The sequence below is a fragment of the Nelumbo lutea genome, chromosome 6 (genome assembly GCF_056320005.1).
Source record: "Nelumbo lutea isolate HS-2025 chromosome 6, American lotus-T2T, whole genome shotgun sequence".
In the NCBI taxonomy this organism is placed as follows: domain Eukaryota; kingdom Viridiplantae; phylum Streptophyta; class Magnoliopsida; order Proteales; family Nelumbonaceae; genus Nelumbo; species Nelumbo lutea.
Window position 1 is genome coordinate 10,010,350 of NC_142689.1, and position 15,063 is coordinate 10,025,412.

At 41.3% G+C, this 15,063-nt stretch overlaps 1 protein-coding gene across 1 annotated transcript in view; it reads left to right on the top strand.

Annotated features, from left to right (window-relative positions):
* Nucleotides 1–15,063, top strand: part of LTA3 (Dihydrolipoamide acetyltransferase, long form protein) — a 37,420-nt gene that overhangs the window by 12,409 nt on the left and 9,948 nt on the right. Inside the window, exons 12-16 of the mRNA XM_088949670.1 lie at nt 4,299–4,368; nt 4,532–4,930; nt 13,988–14,048; nt 14,127–14,171; nt 14,265–14,348. Of these exons, the coding sequence (XP_088805796.1) occupies nt 4,299–4,368; nt 4,532–4,930; nt 13,988–14,048; nt 14,127–14,171; nt 14,265–14,348 (659 nt within the window). The remainder of the gene's footprint in view (nt 1–4,298; nt 4,369–4,531; nt 4,931–13,987; nt 14,049–14,126; nt 14,172–14,264; nt 14,349–15,063) is intronic.

The following is a 15,063-nucleotide window of genomic DNA, read 5'->3' on the forward strand; positions in this document are numbered from 1 at the left end:
TCTCTCTTCTCTGCACTTAGAGTCGGCCAATCCAAACCCTCCAACCATACTCTCATTCATAGGCCTTCTAAAAATAGATTTGAAGTGGTTTACTAGGGCCTCTGCAATTTCATTCGGGTGAGACAAAACTGCTCCATCAACTTCCAAGTTAGAGATGTAGTTCTTCTTTCTCCTTCCATTTGCCATTGAATGGAAAAGCCTTGTGTTTCTGTCTCCCTCCTTTAGCCACTTGCACCTAGATTTTTGCCTCCAACTGATTTACTCCTTGATCAGGATGTCCTCCATTTACCTCCTTAAAACCCATCTCAACTTCCTTTCTTCCTCTCCAAAGGGGCCTCTCTCTTCCTTCAGGTCCAAATCCTCAATTTGCTCCACTAGAACTTGCTTTCTCTCTTCCAATCTTCCAAACTCTAGCATATTCCACTCATTTAATTGAGATTTTAGGTATTGGAGTTTCTTGTGGAACCTCATTCCCTCCCAATCAACTACCGGATTAGCTTGCTCCCACCACTCTCTGATTTTCTCAGTGAAACCCGGATGAGACAACCACATATTTTCAAACTTGAAAGGGGTAGGCCCTACTCCTCTTAATTCCTCTTTGACCAAAACTATTGGCCAAGTGGTCTGAAGTAAGTCTAGGGAGAGCCCTAGAAGTAATATTGCCCCAATGTTCCTCCCAATCTGTTGAGAACAAAAACATGTCCAACTTAGAGCAAATTGGCCGAGATTGAAGGTTGGACCAAGTGAAGTTATTATTTAGGAAAGGAAGTTCTTTGAGATTAAAAGACTCCACAAATTGGTTGAACTTCCTCATACTTGTTGTCACTCTCTGTCTGGGGTTGTTGGTTTCCTCCAAAAATCTCACTACATTAAAGTCCCCTCCCACACACCAGGGTCCATCCCAAAGGCCTCTAATGTCACTCAATTCTTCCCATAATTTCTCCCTTTGCCTATAGTCATTGGGGCCATACACATTTGTTAGTACCTATTCATACCCATCGGCCACCTGTTTGAACTTCAGGGAGATAGAGTGATCTCCAATCAGCTCCTCCACACCTAAGAGTATCTCTTCTTTCCACAGGGTCACAATCCCTCCCGAGGAACCCCACGAAGGAGCAGCCACCCACTTAATACCTCTAGAACTCCACACAATCCTTGCCCGGTTGCAATCAAAATCCATTCTTTTGGACTCCTGAAGCATAACCACATCCGGGTTAAACTTCTTAATTACCTCTTTGATTGTTGCTCTCTTCTTAATGCTGCCCAACCCCCTCACATTCCAACTTAGGATTCTCATTGAAAACTATAAGCTTTAACCCTAACTCCTCCAAGAACTATTTAGACCCTTTTCTTCTAATCCCTTTCACTTCGAACTTCTTGTCCCCCTCAATATCTTTTTTTAATCTCTCCACTTCACTCAGCCTTCTAAACTTCATCTTGCTGTCCTCTTTATTTTGCATGTAGGCTTTTAGATCATTCGGGTTCTTTAGCTTGCACCCCAACTTTTTCACAAACTTTGCAACTGACTCTTCCCCAAAAGTTTCATCTTTTTCTAAAGAAGCACTCTCCTCACTCCTAGGAAGCTTCTTGTTCCTTCTCACATTACCTCCAACCACAACCCTGTCTATCCCCTCCAGGCTCCCTCTTTGCAAGTCCTTCATTTCCACTTCACCCAAGAGGCTTTCTAAGATTTCCCAAATTATTGTCTCTCTGCAAGTTTCCTCACCCACTTCCTTCCCTTGTAGACTCATTGTGGGTTTCAGACCAAGGGCTTCCGACTCTTGGTTGGGAAGAGAATCTGGTACAAGAGATACAGAGCGCTCATCAGTATCCAAAACTGAATTGACAGAGTCGAGGGATTTACCTGAGGTAGAGAAGTGAGGAGAGAGCAAAGGCAAAGGAGGGGTAGTCACTTTCTTTTTTGAGAAAATAGAGCACTCTGTCTCCCAGAGATGGGGGAGGGAAATCCCTATCACTGTATCAACACAAAGACCCCTTTCTGTACCCAAGTATGTACCTCTCTGTGAAGTACCCTTGTTCTGCTTTGAGAAGACCCGAGCAACCTCCTTTTCAGCCTCTTGCAAAGCACTAGAACTGGGGGGGGGGCTCAGCCAGTATTGGGTTAAAATCAAACACCTGCTCCTCCCCCTCCACCTTTCCTTCCCCCACCGAATCCCTTAAGAACAAACAGTCCAGGCTAAATGAATCCCTGTTCTGATCTTTAGAAAGAGCTTCAACTGCCGCACTGCTTAAACTCCCACAAGCATCTGAATTTTCATCATGATCAGAATCTGAGTCGCAGCTCAACCAACCTTGATCAACCTCTTCTTTCTCTTCTGGTCTGTCTCCGAATAGCGCGGGTTCGGGCGATCAGAAATGCTGAGATTTTGCTCATCGCCGGCTGCCCGTCAGACCCAGCATAGAGGCCGACGTTCTCCAACCTTGTTCACTGACTTCGCCCCTCCACAGTCGAGAGGGCGAGACTTAAACAATGATAGATGAAAGTTGTCATCTATCATTGCCCCATTCCTGCCCCGCCCCACGTGATGACTTAAGTTGTCACGTGGGCTTTTAAAACCGAAAGAATGCTCAACCACTGGCCCGATCGGCTCGACCTTTCTTAAAGCCGGTTCGGAGAGAGACTTAGAGCACAAACGGCTCTTTCCCAACTTAGCCACGTCAGCATAGGATGGGCCACCCTCTTTAAACAACCCCTCTTCAAAAAAATTTGAAAAAGAAGCCTTAATAGGAAGGCTTCGAGACTTGGGGTGCCCCTGCCACTGTTCCCCTTCCACTGTAAATTGCCCACACACAACAGGCTTTCCCGCCAGCCCCTGAAGGCCAAGTGTACACCCCCCTGCGAGCTCGTCGGTTCCTTCAACCTCTGGTCGTCTTCCCCAAAGAAAGGCTTCAACTTCTAAAGCTAACCAGACCTTGAACCAAGCACCTTCTGAGAGAACTTTGAAGAACCGCGGCAAGTTCTCCGGTTTGATCCCAACAACCTTAAGTTCCACTGCTCTCAAGTTTCTTAAGTTAGCCACCAACAGAACTCCACCCAACGCTCTAGTAATTTTCCCCAGAATAAGATCATTCCAAAGGTTGAAGGGAAGACCGAGAATTTTAATAAAAAAACTGCCGGCTCTGGGTTCAACTTCGTTGCAATCTGGAGCCCAGTTCTGGACCTTAATCAAACTTCCTTCTACAAGGAAAGAACTGAAGAACAGATTCTTATCTTCAATATCTAGTAAGGCTTTCTTTTCAGCAAAAGGCAGCAACATTACATCTTCCTCTAATCCCAACCTCTCTGCTAAAACTTCTAAAACTTTTGTCCAATCTTCTATCACCCTTTCTGCCACTAAGACCACCCTCTTCTCCCAGCTCCCACTCCCTTCTTCCACTGCTACTCGTCGGAGGACAGACGAGCTGGACACCAAGACTTCAGGGTAAAGCTTTGGGCGGGGCATAGAACAAACCTTCGAGCCAGGGGCTTCTTCTACTCTACCTTCGACCTCCAAGAGAAAAGCCTGAAGAGTAGAAGCAAAAGAAGCCCACCCTCTCCACTTCAGGCCTTTTGGAATACACATCACTTGCTTTTTGTTAATACCAAAGAGTTCGGTGACCATTATGAACCACCCTTTTCCATTCCTTTTTAGCACAGATTCGAACCTCTTGTTCTCATAGGTCATCGAGTTTCTCCAACCTTCTTCCTGAAAGGAATTTACAGCTCCATCTACAAAACCTTTCAACCACACACAGGCCTCCTTTGGTAGGAGAATCGACGCCCTGCTCCCTTCTCTGATTTTCAAGAGCCTTCCCCTTTGTCCTTCCCTGCTCAAACAGGAAAGATTTTGCTTCAATGGACAATTCCAGTCTCCATTTCCCTGCCAGCTTGAACTTCCTCTCCTCTCCCATTCCTCCTGTTGTGGGTTTGTTCTTCAAATTTGTTCTATGTTGGGAATTGGGTGTTATCTCAAAATTTTTCCCTTTGCCTTGTTACCTTTTTGTTAAAGCTTGGCATTCCCAAATACTACAAATACAATATACTAATAATTGCTGATAAATAATTACCACTGATAATTTGTCAAAATTCTATAGTTATGGGAATGCCTTGAGGATATTTTGGAGCCTCTTAAACAGGAAATTTGTGGGGAGATTGGGAGTTTTCAGCAAAAATGTAGACCATAATTATGGGAGCTTTTACCGAGAAAAATGCTAACTATTTAATTAAACGGTGTATGTTTAGGCTACGCAATCATGAAAATCTTTTTACCATGATTTCTGGTGGAACCTTTTTGCAGATTCCTGGCTAAGATACTAGTGCCTGAAGGCTCAAAGGATGTTCATGTTGGGCAGCCTATTGCAATAACGGTAAATTGTGATCACTATTATAGATCAGTTAATTATTTTCATTCCTGTTCATGTTTTTTATTCTTTTAATTGGAATAGATTATCAACATGTATTTTCTCTCTAATTTTTATTGGAGTTATAACTATTCAATGTTGCAAGCACTTAATTGAACTGGTTTGCCAGGTTGAAGATTCAGATGATATTAAAAAATTCCCAGATACTGTCAGCATTGCTTCAGGGGCCAAAGAGGAAAAACCACATCATAAAGATGTAGTAAATGATGGAAAGACACAGAAAACAAAGTTTAGTAGGATAAGCCCATCTGCAAAGTTACTTATTGCTGAATTTGGATTAGATGTATCTTCGTTGAAGGCATCAGGGCCTCATGGTACACTTTTGAAAGGTGATGTTTTAGCTGCAATAAAATCAGGAACAAGATCTCCAAGAGATAAATCTAAAGAGAAGGCATCTTCATCACCTCAAACCCCATCACAAATTTCTCAAGCACCTTCTTCCGAGTCGCGATCTTCTTTACAACATTCAGATACATATGAAGACTTGCCTAATAGTCAGATTCGCAAGGCAGGTTAACCAAACTACTTAGTTGTATTTTCCAATTTTTAATAATTTGATAAGTTCCACCATAATTTCCATTTAGTTGATATGCAAATTGCATGTTCATTATGTGATTAAGTATGCATTGCTCCCTGCATTTGAAAAGATAATAGTCAATACCAAAACAGGAGGTACAAAGACACTATCAGAGGCCTCCATGTTCTGATCTGAACTTACTGCTGCTAGATCAGAAAAATATTGCTAAGCTTTTTTTTTTTTTTTGTCAATGAGTAATAAATGGTTGTATTGTTATTTCCCATTGAAAGGTATGAGTTACATGGCTATAAATACCTATAGCATGGACATGGCACTGAACAGAGCAGAATGGAAGAAAAGGATTCATGTAGCTGACCCCAATACAGTTGGGGTAAAGCTTAGTTAAGTTAAGTTAAATACCTAGCATGAGATACTGACAACCCTGTAGTCCTGTACATGTCTTCAAAAGAGAGAGATTCCTTTGAATTCTGTAAGACATGAAGCTTGCAAAGCAGTGACTTCCATAAACCTCCAAAGTTCTTAAGCATGGAGGGCCACCAAACCAACTCCCTCTATATCATCCCAATCACTGATTCCAGGGGATGACTTCTCCTTTCAAAGGTATGGCTATTGAGAAATGCATTCTACATGTAATTCTAAGAATAAAAATATTTCCTAATATTTACTATGTAATTTTCTGTTTCTTTGTTATTATTAATAGTTTTGAAATACATTTTTGATAGTTAACGAAATTTTATTAAAGAGATGAAGAGAAGGCAAGAGCCCAGTACAATGGGAAGGAACCTGTCCTTCACAGAACCTACTACTCAGAAATGATAGAGCCCCTGCTGATTACAAAATCAGAAAATTGAGTCTGTTAATGGATAGTAGTAGCCTATGAAGTAATGGTAGGGCTGCAAGTCGGGCTGGGTTAGGTCGGGTTGAGGCCAACCCTAGCCCAACCCTAAGTTCTAAACCCCAACCGTAACCCTAACCCAACCTGACCAACCCTGCCCTAACCCTAACCCTAACCCTAACTAAATTCCTTCAACCCTAACCCAACCCAAAGTCAATTTCACCCAACCCTCTTCCCATCCCTTAAAACCTCATAAATTTTTCGATTTTAGATCTTAACTCAACTTTCACTACATATATTAATCCTATGTTTCATTAGTATTTGCTTGTTGACGTTTTTTTTTTGTTTTTTTGGTACACAATTTAGAAAAACAAGTGTTAGAAATAACTATAGTTTATTATGAGTTATGGCTTACGATAGATCTTTCTTGGGCGGCAAACAACATAGAGGAGATGAAGAATAAAATTTTCAAAAAAACATAAAATAATATTATTAAGGTTTTAATCTTTCTTATCAGGATTAAGTGAAGTGATTATCTTAAAAGAAATACATGATACTATGTGGTGGGGGCTATACAAATATCATGCATCTAAGCAAATCAATGTATGCTATATATTACATATAACATATATTTATATATGACATGTACTATAGAGTCGGGTTCGGGTTGGATTGGGTTTGCTAAGGGGTCAACCCTAACCCAACCCGAAGTAAAGTTGGGTTCATGAATTTCAACCATAACCCTAACTCGAACATCAACCCGACCCAACCCAACCCATTTTTTTTTTGGGTTGGGTTAGGGCCAACCCGACCCAAGTTGCAGCCTTAAGTAATGGGCAGCCCAAGGCATGAGGCTTCCACCAATGCACAGTCTGGGGAGGGACAGATATGTGCAGCCTTACCCCTGCCGACACACAGAGGTTGTTGCCAAGATGAACTTATCAATTATGCCTAATCAGCTGCTGAACCTCGAGCTTCTTTCTTTAAAAAATTCTTCTCTTCCTCTCTTTTCACAATCCCCAATATATGGTGAAAGGAGTTAAGTTCCATGGGATGCTCCCCCTCTTGCTGAATCCTTTGACAGGACACAAATTTATTAAGCAAAACAGGTCACCAGGGAGCAGGGACTTCCCATGTATGCCTGAACAACTTCACAAAGTGCTGCTTAATTGAGGAAGAAAAACTACAGTGAATAAGAAGGCGCTGATCCAACTCCAAAGCAAAGGCACAAAGCATGTAGACGTTCCACGTGATAAAGGCTAACACAGTTTTGTTTTTGTTGTATGCAAACTGAAACTGCCCCAGAAATGCCTCATTAAGAGTTTACTCCCACACCACTTTTCCAGAATAAGGCTCATCTGTCATTACCTACTGTATAGGAGATAAATTTCTGAAAATGATTGGAATGCTTAAGGATACCCTTCCACAAACTCAAACAATAGAGTACACCACATCCTCTGGCTTCACAGAATTTGCTTGGATAGCCTGCCTTCATAAAGAATTAGGTTCATTTCTGAACCTCCATAACCACTTAACTAGCAATGCTTTATTCATCACATCCACTGGCTTGATACCCAAATTCTGTTCTCTTTTGAAGAAGTTACTCTACCCCAGTGAACTGGACAGTATATTTCTTTTTTTCTTGTCATTCAGACCATCCTATAGGAACTTTTACTTTATTTTTGAATATAGGTGTAAGAGACACCTGTAATGCATGGTTTTAGTCAAACCTAGGTAAGTTTAATTGGTTGACTGAAATATTAAATGGCAAATGCTAGTATGTGAAAATCATATATTATGGGAATGAATTATGACCGCACCCCCTTGTATTGGCACGTGTGCCACTTTATGATATGGTGTTCCACTTTATGATCTCAGCTCCCATGAAATGAGAGGCTGAGGTTTTTCTATGGTCCATATTAAATTTAGAGCATTAGTATTCTGAGTTTTGATTGAAACATGAGAGCATTTTGACTAAAGCAATACCCCAAGATCATATATATTTGTTTCTACTGTAGCTACAGTAGTCCGAACCAGTAAGGAGAAGAGGAAAGAGAAGGAGAAGAAGAAGAAGATGAAAGAACTGTTGAACCTGATAGCTAAACCCTATCAGTCGACCTCTTAATAGTGATTAGGCTTCTAATTAAAATGTACAAGGACTAAATTGCCCCTACTTAAGTATGGGACAGAGAACCTCTAATAAGACTGCCTAACTTAACCGAGGTGAGTTGACTAATCTACCCTTATTCGGCTAACTCTAACACTCCCCCTCAAGCTGGAGAATATATGTCATATAATCCCAGCTTGTTACATATATAGTTCACTCTCCCTGAGCTTAAGGCTTTTGTAAACAAATCTGCCCACTGATCACCCGAGCTTACATGTTCTGTGCTTATCTCTCCAGTAAGAACCTTCTCCCTCACAAAGTGGCAATCAATCTCTATGTGCTTTGTTCTCTCATGAAAAACAGGGTTGGATGAGATATGGAGCGCAGCTTGATTGTCACAGTACAACTTCATAGATTTATCCATGTGGAACCCGATTTCTTGTAGGAGATTCCTCAACCACACTAATTCACATGTAGTGTGTGCCATGGTTCTGTACTCGGCTTCAACACTGCTTCTAGCCACAACCGTCTGCTTTTTACTCTTCCACGTCACAAGATTTCCTCCAAGAAATGTGCAGTAACCTGTAGTAGATCTTCTATCAAACACAGAGCCCGCCCAATCTGCATCTGTGTACCCAACTACTTCAAGTTTTCCTCCTGCTTTATACAATAGCCCACGGCCCGGAGCTCTCTTCAAATATTTTACAATTCTAAGAACTGCATCCCAGTGAGATATACGAGGGTTCTGCATAAATTGGCTCACCACACTGACTGCAAAGGAGATGTCTGGTCTCGTGATAGTCAAATAGTTCAGCTTCCCCACTAGTCGTCTATACCTTCCAGGATCATCAAATATTTCCCCTGTATCACTGCTCAACTTAACATTTGGTTCCATAGGAGTCTCAGCCGGTTTTGCACCTAACAGTCCTGTTTCGTCCAATAGATCGAGAACATATTTTCTTTGGCACAGGTTTACACCTTGTCTTGATCTAGCAACTTCTATACCCAAGAAATACTTCAATGTCTCAAGGTCTTTTGTTTGAAAATGATTTTGCAGAAAGACCTTGAGTTTGTCGATCTCCAATTTGTCACTGCCAGTTATGACAATATCATCTACATTGACCACTAATAAAATCTTTCCAGCTTCTTGAGTGATCAACCTGGCATTGTTTCATTCCAAAATTCTTCACCACTTCACTAAACTTCCTGAACCAAGCACGAGGGGATTGTTTCAACCCATAAATTGCCTTTTTCAGTCTGCACACCTTACTAGCCTCCCCCTGAGCAACAAATCCAGGTGGTTGCTCCATATATACCTCCTCTATAAGGTCACCATGAAGGAGGGCATTTTTTATGTCAAGTTGAAATAAGGGCCAATCATACATAACTGCCAGGGAAATTAACACACAGACAGAGCTAATCTTAGCCACTGGAGAGAAGGTCTCCATATAGTCCACTCCATACAACTGTGAATACCCTTTAGCAACAAGTCTGGCTTTCAGACGCTCCACACTACTATCTGGCAAGTATTTAACAGTATACACCCATTTACAACCCACAACGTGCTTACTAGGAGGAAGAGTAGTGAGCTCCCACATGTGAGTATGCTGAAGAGCAGAGAGTTCCTCCTCCATTGCCTGCCTCCACCCAGGTGAACTAAGAGTCTCTTGGACATTGTTAGGTATGGAAATAGATGACAATAGTGAAACAAACTGGCGATGTGAGGCGGAAAGGCGAGATATTGAAACAAAATTGGAAATGGGATGGAGAGTAGAACTACGTTTACCTTTCCGTAAGGCAATGGGTAGGTCAAGTCTTGAAGGTTCAACAACAGGAGCAACGATAGGATCCGCGGACAAGGTAGAAGCTGGAGGAGGGGCCGGTGTCATTCGACGTGTATACACTTGCCGAATTGGTGGTCGTTCAGTAGGGATCTGTACTGGATGAGGTGACGAATCAACTCCAACAGGAACACCCGGAACGGGATCACTGACCGGAAGAGGAAGAGGAAGTAAAGGTGGAGGCGAAGATGCTTCAGTTCCTGAGAAGAAGGGAACAGACTCAAAAAAGGTGACATCAGGACAGACATAGCACTTCCTAGTAATGGGATTGTAACACTTTCCTTTTTGAGTCCGAGAGTAGCCAAGAAAGACACACTTAATGGAGCGTGCATCCAACTTGTCTATTCCAGGACTCAGATTGTAAACAAAGCACACACAACCAAAGATACGAAGTGTTAATGGAAAGGGAGACAAGGTGGGGAACAAGATAGAGAAGGGAGACCGACCATGAAGAATAAAGGAGGGCATCCGATTAATGAGGAAACATGCAGTAAGTACAACATCACTCCAAAACCGTTTAGGAACACTCATATGATGAAGAATAGACCGAGCTGTTTCAAGGAGATGACGGTTCTTCCGTTCAACCACCCCATTTTGTTGAGGAGTGGATGCACAAGAAGTTTGATGAATGATGCCATGCTGTTCTAAATACTGTTGAAAGGAAGTTAGAAAATATTCACGACCATTATCTGAACGAAGAACTTTGATTGGAACACCAAATTGTGTACGTATTTCAGCATGAAATTTTTGAAAAATGGAAAATAATTCACTCATTTCTTTCATTAAATAAATCCATGTCATTCTTGAACAATCATCAATAAAAGTGACAAAATACTTGTAACCATTATAAGACTATTTTGATCGGGCCCCAAACATCTGAATGAACCAAAGCAAAAGGACTCAACATACGACTTTCAACTCTAGGACTGAAGGAAACACGACGATGTTTTCCAAACTGACACGACTCACACTGTAACACTGACAAATGACTCAAAGACAGGACTAGTAAATTGAGTGCCTTGAGAGAAGGATGTCCCAGTCGACAATGCCACTGTAGAGGAGTGAGTGAAGTTTGAAGTTCAACTGACGATCCACCACCGTCAAGGTAATACAATCCACCAGCTTCATGCCCCCCACCAATCTTCTTCCCCGTCTTGAGATCTTGAAAAACACAAGAGGAAGGGAAAAAAGTAACAGAGCAGTTAAGAGTCTTGGTTAATTTACTAACAGACATAAGATTGAATGGAAACTTAGGGACATATAGAATATATGATAAAGAAAGAGAAGCCATGTCAACATTGCCAACACCACAGATGGGAGAGGAGGAACCATTGGCATGGGTAACCGTTTGAGATGTGGAAGTTTCAGATAAAGAAGAGAATACACCTGGAGTCCCGGTCATGTGATCAGAGGCTCCAGAGTCAATAATCCAAGGAGAAGTTTTAGATGACAGGCAAGCTATACCTGAGTGGGCAAGAGTATCAGTAGTTTGCTGTGAAGTGGACTGAAGGAACCACTCATACTCATCACGCGGTACACTCACCATCTCCCTTTCGGAAACAAATGTAGATGTGGAAGGAGTTAGGTCTGCCTGTTGATTATCACCGACATCAACCCCACCAGCAACAGCATGATTGGCCCATTTAGAGGGAGGGCAGCCATGAAGATCATAACAGAATTTTACGGAATGTCCTTTCCTGCCACAGTGGGTACACTTCCTTGTAGAGCTGCCTTTTTCTTTGCCACGGCCTCCCCCTGAGTCATGACCACCACCACGACCTCCTCGGGAGGCATGTCCTCCCCCTTTCGTACCACGTCCACCTCCTCTGTCTGTCACAAAAACTGATCTATCAGACTGTGTGGGATTCTCTGTCTGTCCCAAAGAAATCCTGCAAAGCCGAGGAAACACTTCCTCAAGTGTAGGAAGGGTAGAGCCCCCCAATATTTGGGCTCTAATTGGTTCATACTCTGATTTCAACCCCACTAAGAACCTTGTGACATCTAGTTGTTCCCTCTGTTGTTGCTGAATCTTAACATCTAGAGTGAGAGGATGATAGACATTGAGTTCATTTCTGAGGTTCTTCATACTGGCATAGTACTCTTCTAGGGTTTTATTTCCTTGTTGCAGACCAAAGTACTCCTGATAGAGCTGATATACCCTTGTAGTATTGTCTTGCCCAGAATACAGCTTCTTGGCATGTTCCCATATGTCCTTAGCTGTATCTAAGAACATGAAGTTGGCACTTATTTTGGGTTCCATACTGTTCCATAGCCATGTCATGATTTGAGCATCCTCCTGTTCCCAATCATCAAACCCTGGAGAGTCAGTTGGTGGTTTATCTTCTTTCACATGCTTCACTTTTCTCTTTTCCTTGAGAAAAACTTCCACTGACTTGGCTCATGTAACATAGTTCTCACCATTCAGTTTAATTGAGGTCATCTGTACACCTAGATAGTCAGAGGAAACCACCACACTAGGTTTCTGATCACTACAGCCATCTCCCATTGCTGCCATGATACTCTTTCAATGCTGCCTCTAATCTGAATTCCCAATCACCAACTAAGTGCTGCTGTCAAGAGTTTGATGTTCTAGAACCTACAGCAGTCCCTAAACACAATGATAGATACACACGCCTTTGTTCTTATCCACACCACTACTGATTTCACAAAAAAAAAAACACAGACTACACCGACATTAATTCAGCACTTACTAACCACATGCAAGCTCTCTTACAACTACTCAACAGAGTTTGTGCATCACAAGCACCACCACACAGCTATATTTGTCACACACAATACAGACCTGCTTTAACGCTTTTAAGAGGGCACCACAAGACCAACAAAAACTCAACTAGTACCATTGCATTACACCTTGCACCATTAGGCCACCTACAGTAGCAGCCCTTACACCATTTGGTCACTGTAAACACAGCCTGTTCTTGGAATTTTTCCAAGAACCAGGGCAACAACCAACCAGGTTCTCTAGGTTCTGATCAGTCTTCTCAAGTTCTTGAAGATTTTCAACCCAGAACTACCAACAGCACACAGAGGAGAGATAACCAACCTTCGTTTGAGAGCTTCAGCCAACCGTTCACTGCTGAAGTTGTTTTCTTAGGAAAGGAGGTTCTGTGCATCAGAAAAAAGAAGAGCTGTGATGTTTCAGGCCTGGGACGAACCACTTTTCTCCATTGACAGCCCAGAGAAGAAAAGGAGAGAACTGAAGCATGAACTGAAGTTGTCACGATCTGAAACAGGTCACGAATTGAAGTTGTCACGCTCTGATACCATGTTTCTACTGTAGCTACAGTAGTCCGAACCAGTAAGGAGAAGAGGAAAGAGAAGGAGAAGAAGGAGAAGAGAAGAAGAAGAAGATGAAAGAACTGTCGAACCTGATAGCTAAACCCTATCAGTCGACCTCTTAATAGTGATTAGGCTTCTAATTAAAATGTACAAGGACTAAACTGCCCCTACTTAAGTATGGGACAGAGAACCTCCAATAGGACTGCCACATAAGCTCATAACTTAACCAAGGTGAGTTGACTAATCTACCCTTATTCGGCTAACTCTAACAATATTAAATATATACACATATAATATTATTTATATTATATATCAATATATATTTAAAGTATTTTTTTATTTTAAAAAAATTTCCTTATTTTAAGTAAATCTATTTTCTAAAAATAATTTTAATTTAAAAATTTCGGTGAATTGGGTCTCCACGGGGGACTTGTACCGGTCAGGGATCGGGGATGAGGGACATTTTTATCCCTGGCAGTGATTAGGGTTGGGGACGAGGATTTGTTTCAAAGTCGAGGTTGGGGGCAAGGAGTATGGTCCCCGCCCCGAACCTGCCCTGTTGCCATACCTAATCAAACCCAAGTTGAAAGTTGACATGGTTGGGTTGGGCTCAGACCCAAGTCAGGTTTGGGTTGCTCAATTGGGCTCAAGTGGACTTGTTAGGCTTAATGTACCAAGAAGCTGCATAAACTTATTTGGTGTCACTAAGTTAAACCTTTAAATAGGAATGAAGTCCTATGTTTGGGTTTAGTTGTGTTACTCTACTAACAAATTGCTTGGTTTCCACACTTAGTTCTAAAAGTTCAATTCATAATTAGAAACATAGAACAAAACTTTGTTTGGCCCCTGTTTTGCATGCACAGGGGCATCTAAATGCAATACTTATTTTGTATATGTTGCAAACACATTTTGAATGATATTGTGACACATTGTTGTTTTTGCAGGTTATTGCAAGGCGGTTGTTGGAATCAAAACAAAGTACACCACACTTATATTTATCTTCAGGTTTGACCACTTTCCTAGATCAGAGTACTTGTATTATTGTCAACTTCAATGATTAAAATGTGCTATGGTTTCTATCAGATGTCACACTGGATCCTCTTCTAGCTTTTAGAAAGGAACTTAAAGGTATGGATCTTAAAGGTCTATTTCTTGTTTTCTTGATTTCTTCTTATCGGGCAATTGGATTAATATCACTCCAATGTCTTATTTATCATGCAGAGCAGCATGGTGTTAAAGTTTCAGTAAATGACATAGTCATCAAAGCTGCTGCTGTTGCACTGAAAAATGTACCCCAGGCAAATGGTAAGACATTCCTCCAATAAGTTAGGCTTCTCTGTAGAAGATTACTAAAGACATGGTTTTCTAGGTGTTGGAAAGTGCTCGTTGAATGCAAGTTAATCAATTGTTGAAGCATTGCTGTTCTTGCTTCTTGTCATTTTCCTTTCCGAAAGGTTTACGCTTTTTCATATAAATATTTTCTTTCTTTGTGTTGTACTGAGGTTTCTTCTTGCAACAAGGCCATTCCTCATGGTATATACATGCAATCCAAGAGACACCATGTATCGACTTCTGTCTCTAGGATTGGAATTTTGATTGCCCAACTTTGTTGAACAATGGCTTTAAAAAAAAACTTTATTGAACAGTGAAGGTTGGATTGACAATTTCTTAGGTTCCTTCCTTAATATAGCTTCCTCTTTCTTTGGCTACATCTTGAAGAGCACTCTAGGGATGTAAATTCTTTTGATGTTGGAGATATGGCCATAAAATTGTATTAGTAGGATAGTGGTGTAAAGTTAATTTCCCTTTCTAAAAATTAAGTGTTATAAAAAATTAAGTGTTATAAATTTTATGAATTCCAAAAGCAGCTTCTTTTTCTTGAGAGGTTGAAAGATACAAATAATTCTCCTTTTTTTCTTTGGTTTTAAGATTCAAATTGAGGGCTTGGATTGGTACTGACAATCTTGTCATCCTTGTTTCGTCTTTATCTTCATATTTTTCTCAATGCTACCTAATTTCT